The 6,872-nt window shown below is 60.1% G+C and overlaps 3 protein-coding genes across 3 annotated transcripts; all 3 read right to left on the bottom strand.

The window, feature by feature from the left end:
* Positions 1-434: 434 nt before the first annotated feature.
* On the bottom strand, positions 435-1,313 carry LDBPK_282660 (MRP protein-like protein; the record flags this gene model as incomplete). Its single annotated transcript, XM_003862316.1, has 1 exon — positions 435-1,313. One exon carries the CDS (start codon positions 1,311-1,313, stop codon positions 435-437), a length of 879 nt encoding a protein of 292 aa, XP_003862364.1.
* Positions 1,314-2,984: 1,671 nt separating this feature from the next.
* LDBPK_282650 (ribosomal protein S29, putative) lies at positions 2,985-3,158 on the bottom strand (the record flags this gene model as incomplete). The annotated part of the gene is made up of 1 exon (XM_003862315.1): positions 2,985-3,158. The coding sequence occupies one exon, from the start codon at positions 3,156-3,158 to the stop codon at positions 2,985-2,987; it is 174 nt and encodes a 57-aa protein (XP_003862363.1).
* A 682-nt stretch (positions 3,159-3,840) lies between these two features.
* On the bottom strand, positions 3,841-6,255 carry LDBPK_282640 (hypothetical protein, conserved; the record flags this gene model as incomplete). Its single annotated transcript, XM_003862314.1, has 1 exon — positions 3,841-6,255. The coding sequence occupies one exon, from the start codon at positions 6,253-6,255 to the stop codon at positions 3,841-3,843; it is 2,415 nt and encodes an 804-aa protein (XP_003862362.1).
* Positions 6,256-6,872: the final 617 nt, after the last annotated feature.

Below are 6,872 nucleotides of genomic sequence, written 5' to 3'. Positions count from 1 at the left end.
TGTGGGTGTGTGTGTTGTGTGTGGTTGGTGGGGGGGGGGGGGGGGGGGGGGGCAGCGGAAGCAAAGAAATAGATAGAGAAGCGAACTGGGACGCGGCGAGGCAGGGCAGCAAGGAGAGGAGGGAAGAGAGATGGGAGAGAGATGCAGGGAGGGGGACGGAAGTTTCATCATCGCCAGAGAGGAGGAAGGAGAAGAGAGAAAGCTCCATGACACGATGGTCAGCGTTCCCCCTCCCTCTCTCCCTCCCACCACACACACACACACACAAACACACCGGCTCGCACCCTCCTCACTCGCGAAAGGATGAGCCCCGGTGCCGATGATAGGCGCGGAGGGGGGAGGGGGTGCAGCCAATCAACAGAGTGGCCTTCGGTGCAAAACGCGGTGTCGCCTTTTTTGCTGTTTTGTTCCTGCGCCTTCGCACTGCGCGCCTTTCACTCAAATACGATGGTCGGCTCGGGGGCAGGAGCGCGTTGACCGACATCCTTCCCGCTGCCGTCGCCGGCCCTGTTCCTCTCGCTCTCGCCCAACGTCGCGTGGATGCGCTCGGCAAGCTCGTAGTACGGCTTCGCCGCCTCCAACGTCGCATCCCCGCGCAGTGCGGGGGGTACACCCTCGTCAGTGTCCTGCATAATGCGACTCAAGAACGGAATTTCACCCAGAAACGGCACTCCCAGCTCCTCCGCCGCGCGTGCCACGCCGTCGCGGCCGAACATGTAATGCCGCTTGTCACAGCTATCGCACTTAAAGTAGCTCATGTTCTCCACAAGCCCCAGCACCGGCGCGTTGACGGCCGCGAACATGTCGATGCCGCGCCGCACATCGATGAGTGCCACCTTCTGCGGCGTCGAGACAATCACGGCGCCAGAGAGCATGACCTCCTGCGTGATCGTGAGATGCACGTCGTTGGTGCCGGGCGGCATGTCGATGAGGAGGTAGTCTAGTTCCTCCCAATCCGTTTGGAAGAGCAGGGCGCGGATGTACTTGTTCACCATCGGCCCGCGCACGGCGATGGCCTCGTCATACGGGACAATGAGCCCCATGCTCATCACTTTCACGCCGAAGTTCATGGGGGGGCCGAAACGGTCGCTGCCGGCGACGCGGTACGTCTCGACCTGGGAGCTTTCCACCCCCATCATCGTAGGGATGGACGGCCCTGTTATGTCTGCGTCGACGAGGCCGACGCTGTGTCCCATGTTCTTCAGCGCAAGAGCGACATTGACGGAGGTGGTGGACTTGCCAACACCGCCCTTGGCGCTACAGATGGTGATGACGCGCTTGATGCCCGGCACCGACACACGGGAGAAGCGCATAGTTCGCTCGCAGAGAGCGCACAGGGCGCACACACATGGGCAATCGTCAAATATGTTGATAGGGTGGGAAGAGTTCGCCAGGCACTCGAGATGAAGCACAGCGCCCAATCGAGTAATGGGAGAGGCAGGTGAGGTGCGCAGTGGGCGACTATGACGACGTCACGTGGCAGAGAGAGGGAATGGCTGTACACCGTACCTTGTATGTCGTCAGTGCCGCTGTGTGATGGTGATGCTGCTGCTGAAGGATCCGCCAAAAAAAGGAAAGATAAGCACCGTGAGATGGACAGAGAGGGGTGGCAGTGGGGGCGGTGTGCATATGTGTGTGTGTGTGTGTGTCCCTTGTGTCCCTGTGCGCTCGATATATGTGATCAAGTGCTGCGATGTCAGCTCGATAGGATGAGAGTGAGGAAAGGAGAGGAGTGCCGCAGTGGTGAGCCTCTGGCGTTGGGCAATCCTCAGCTCGTGCGGAGTGTGGAAAGATGGGGGGTTGGTTGCCGTCAGTGCCGTCATGCGCACCTCCACACACGTACGCACGGAAGCGTCGCTGGCAGGCGCAAAGAAAAAGTGGGGAAGAAGGAGGCAGATAAAGAGGTGCAGCCGAATGAAGTGGGTTCACAAAGAAGATCGCCATCAGGATGATCAGGAAGAGAGGTGGGGGCCGGCAGGCACAGAGAGAGGCACGCACGCACGCACACGTGCGTACGTCGCCTCGCCGAAAGCATCACTCACCGGCGGCGAAGAAGCTGGTTGGTGATGCGCAGCACAGTACTCCACAGTGCTCAAACACGCACAGAGAGAATGCTCCGACGAACAACTGGAGAGCAAAGGACACTCTCGCCGCCCAACGCCTCTTGCCTCTGTCCCGGAAGGCATGTGTGGTGGAGCAAACACGTCTGCGTTGCCCCTCCCACCTCCGCCCGACATCCCCCCTTGAACAACCTGTTCGAGCCCGCTGCTGTGTTTACTTTTTTTAGCCTTTCTCTCGGATTTCGAAAAGACGCTGCCGTCCCTCCACTTCCACGTCACGTGCCGCCCCCATCCTCCTCCTCCCCCGAGTCGTCTACCATGCCGAATGCATGTCCCCACCACTGAGCCAGTCCGACCTCTCTCGCACGGATAGCGCGCGCTCTCCATCCCGTCGGCGAATGGCTCGAGCCACAATGCCGAAAGTGTCGGGCAACAAAGGATGCGTGAGGGGAGGAGGAGGGGGGGTGAGGGCCTCAACAGATAAGTGACACGCGGAGAGAGAGAGAACGACACACACGCACATGTCTGTCTGTGTGTGTGGGCGTGTGCATGCTTGCGTCGGGGGAGGCGAGGAGGAAAGAGCGAAGCACGGCCATGATATCGAGATGTGCAAACGAAAAGAGAAAACGACTAAAAAAGGGGGGCAATGAACTACACACGCTCAAGACACACGTGCACAAAACACAAGGGAGAAGGAGCAGGGAAGAGTGAAGTTCGGGGAGAAGGGGGCGCGAAGCTCGACAAATAGCCGAGGAAGAGAAAGTCACAGGAAGGCGGACGGCGGCGGGGGAGGGGGAAAGGGTTCCGATCTTCTACGTTCCATGGCTCACTCACTTACGCCTCCCGTATCGCTTGATCTGCTCTCTCTCTGGGGTCTTTGCCTCCTCTCTCGTTTTCATGCGCTCCCTTGGCATGGCTAGTTCCTCAGCGCAGCTTGGTGAAGCCGATGTGCTCGGCGTTTTCACGGAAGCACTGACGGCACACGTTCAGCTCGTACTTGCGGATCAGCGCCTTCTGGTTGGAGCAGATGACGCAGCAGCGGGCGCCCTTGCCCATGCCGATCTTCTGGCGAGAACGCCACTGGTCGAGATGCCCCATGCTTGCTGCGTTGTGCCGTTCGGCGATGTAGTCTTGCGAGGCGCCAAACGGAGAGAGTGTGTGCGGACGGCGTGGACGTGTGCGAGAGGGGGGGGGGGGTATGAAGAAAAAGTGCGAAGGAGTGGGGCGGCAGAGAAGGCAGCAATGAGAGTGAGGGAAGGAGACGGACGGAGAGCAGCGGCAGCAGGGAGAAGGGGCCGTTGGTACCGCCGTGATACGGAAAACGCTGGAAGAGCGAGAGACCAGGTACGATCAGAAAAGGAGAGGGGGAGCACGGAGCAGAACAGGAAGCGGAGCGTCCGGTGACTGGCAACTTCAAGGCTCTGGGCAGGTGCAGCTTCCTGCCAAGGGCAGCGCGGCTTGCCGGCAACGACGGAGGGAGTGCCGAAACGAAAAGAGAGAGGAATGAGCACCTCCTGAGGATTTGGGGAGTGCGTGTCTTTGGTGGCTTGTACACGGACTACTAGCATTGATGCAGCAGGGCCCAACGATGGCGCACGCGTGCAGTGCACGAGAAAAGGGTGTGAAGAAACAAAAATGCGAGACAGACACGCACCAGCAGAAGCACACGCAGCGGGAAGGGGGGGGGGGCAGAGAGTCCTGCTGCAACATGGCACTGTCCCGTTTTTTCTACCGCTCGTACACCTCACCACCACAAACATCACATACTTCCCTCACAGAGTCACAGCGGAGTGCGCCACTCGTTGTAGTCCCTTCGCATCTCTCCGCAGCGCAGCCACACAACCGGCAGCCCAATCGCAACCAGAGCCACAGCCAACGCCGTCACCAGCAGCACACGATACGTCGACGTAGGAAGGTACATCTCCAAGCTCCACTCGTGCGGCTTGTCTATCGGTGTCAGCTGCGCAAATACCGCCGCATTTGGGACGAGGTACGACGGCCACTCCTTGCGCTGCACCGTTTGCATGAGCTCCGTCATACTCGACTTGTTCTCATGCGATGTACTCTCCACATCGCTGGTGCGCTGCGTCACGCGAAGTCCGACGGTGTAGTCATGCACGTAAGAGAAGGTCTCGTCAAGGCCGACCAGCACCTGCGAAGGGAGCAGCGCGTGTCCTTGTGTTCGCTCAAGCTGGGTCACGGTGGCCCAATGTGAGCGCATGTGGATGTCCTGCCACGTCATGTGATGTGTGGCCCCGACGCATGCAGCACCGTGCGCTGCCGCTGTGATAGCCGAGGCTGAGAGAAAGTACGATCGGCTCGGCACCGCCCCATTTTGGTACACCTGCATCGCGCTCCGGGTAAAATCAGCGGCCGTCACCACAGCTGTCCTCGACGTAACAGTGCTCGAGTACTGTCTATGGTGTGTCAGAACAACTTCAAGCCGTCCAAGCTGGGCCAGCGTGCCGAAGAACGGCGTGGCAGTGCGGTAGGCCTCTCGGTACGCCGTAGAGGAGCTGGTGAGTTTTGAGTTTTTCGTGGCCTGCTTCACTGCTGAAACTCCAGCGCTGGCGTCGAGTGGTGTGCACACCATCGACCGAGCGCCGCTGACAGCGCGCGAGGTCAGCACCAGAGGCCCGAAGGAGCTGGGGATGATTAGGTCCACGAGTCGATCGCGGTTGTAGTCACCTGGTCGGAGCACCAGCGGCGCCGATGGGTAGCTCGGCATGTACAAGGGGAAACTGCCGCCCGCGGTTGGCTGATTACCCTCGATCCAATCTGCCACTCCGCACCACTCCGCCGTCAACGCCAATAACTCGCTCTGGGCAAACGTGTATGTGAGGTGTCGCTCGTCGCTCGACGCAGACAACCCGCACGACGGTGCACCGCTCACGCCCGAAGCGCGGATCGGGTAGAAAACTCGGATAGCATGATACGGCGTGCACGGCTCCGGGACGTCTGCCGTGTCCGCCGCGGTGCAGGATGAGGTAGCGTTGGCGAGCTGAACAGAGAGCAGCAGCTCCGGCAGGCCGTCGCCATTCACGTCGGCAAGCGTGAAGGTTTCGCCGTAGCGCTCTCCGGCGTCCTCGGCTAGCTGCAGCAGCAGCAGAGATGATGCGGCTGGCACTGACAGCCCACTCTGACTGAGCATGTGCACTTCGTACCGATGCTCCTGCGTGTCGCGCACCGCGTACAGTAGCTCTGCCGCGCAGTCTTCGTTCACGTCCGCCAGCGCAACAGACAAAGGCAACACAGCGCGTTGCGTGGTGTTGCTGTGCTCGTCCACAAGCACACGCGCCACGTAATGTGGCGGCCACTGCACCGTCGACGCCATGGTCGCATTCGTGGTGCGAGAAAGCAAGACAAGCTGATCGTCTGCATTCACAAAGGCCATGGCTGTCTGCGCCGCGTGCGGGTTCGCCAGGTCGCATAGAACATCCGGTACCACAGCAAGTTGGGGAGCATTGGGCACCTTGAACTGCATCGACACATCCGATGTCGCCGTGACTGTGGTGGTGACAGAGGCGGCAGCCGCGTCAGCGTTGATGACGAAGATGGGTTCAAAGGCCGACTTGGACGAGGACGACGACGTGGAGGCGACGGAAGAATGATTGAGCACCCAGATGGATCCGTTACTGGCCTGCACGACAATGTCTAGCTCACCAATTCCTAGCAGGTCGGCCGCCATAGCGCTGACCACCTTGAGCTCGGCGTCGCCGACGGTGCTCCCGCTCGCCGTCTTCGCGGGCAGCGGGCCGGTCGACCATGCGGCGCGGTACACTAGATCAGACGAGATGATGCGTGAAGCGTAGGAGATGGCAGTGTTGCGATTCGCCCAAAGTGTCAATGACGACTGGTTGGGCCAGCTGCTGAGAAACTCGGTGTGCCGTTGGTTCTGCCAATCGACAAGCGTCAAAACCCGCAGCGGAGGGGCCGGCAAGTACACCGTTGTGCCGTTTTCTAAGACGAACGGCGTGGCGGTGGTACCGAAATAGGTGGATGTGGCGTCGGCCCACTGCCCTAGCAAAACACCCTCCCCCTGCCGCTCGACAGCCGCATGAGTGACCCCGATGAGAATCAACAGGACGTGAAGCACGGAAAGGACCACCAGGGAGAGCAGCGGCAGTGAACGCATGCCGTGGTGGCCGCGAGGGCTTCGAGACGCATGCGTCCGTGTAACAGCAGCAGAGCCCATTGTAAGTTGCCTCCTCAACCAGAGAAGGGGTGGGAGCTGAAAGCTAAGGGAGAATAGCTCGCGTTCACGCGACGAGAGCGCGCGAGAAAGCAAATAACAGACACAGCACGCAAGGGGCTCGGGGTGACGGCCCAGTCACACGTTCTGAGAGAGGGAGGAGGAGAATAGCAATCTATGCGGCAACGTAAGGTGCCTGCATTACGGTCAACAAGGATTAAAAGAAAACGAGAGGCGGTCGAAAGCCGCAGAGCGGAGAGAGTGAAGAAGACAGACAGACTCACGCGCAGACAGCGAGGGGCCCGGAGGAGCTTGGGTAGCAATGGGTGCTTTAGCTAGCAATATAGACAGACAAGCACGCCGACGCGCACACAGACCATTGCCCGTATCAACGACAATACTCAGGCCGCTCCGCACCAGCGGATGGCTACGCTGTTCTTGTCTGACTTCAGTTGTGTGTGTGTGTGTATGTGTGTGTGTGTGTGTGACGGGGGTCTTGCGTTGGGGAGGAGAGGGCCTCTGGTGGTGCGGCGGTCGTGCGGTGTCGAGAAGGGGGAAAACAAGGTCCGCTTGGGGGAAAAGAAGAGGCGAGCGCGTGATAGTGGGGGAAGGGGGGGGGG

This window comes from Leishmania donovani, chromosome 28 (assembly GCF_000227135.1).
Source record: "Leishmania donovani BPK282A1 complete genome, chromosome 28".
NCBI classification, from domain to species: Eukaryota; Euglenozoa; class Kinetoplastea; order Trypanosomatida; family Trypanosomatidae; genus Leishmania; species Leishmania donovani.
Note: the sequence above shows the minus strand (reverse complement) of the source record. Positions and strands in the feature narration are given on the sequence as shown.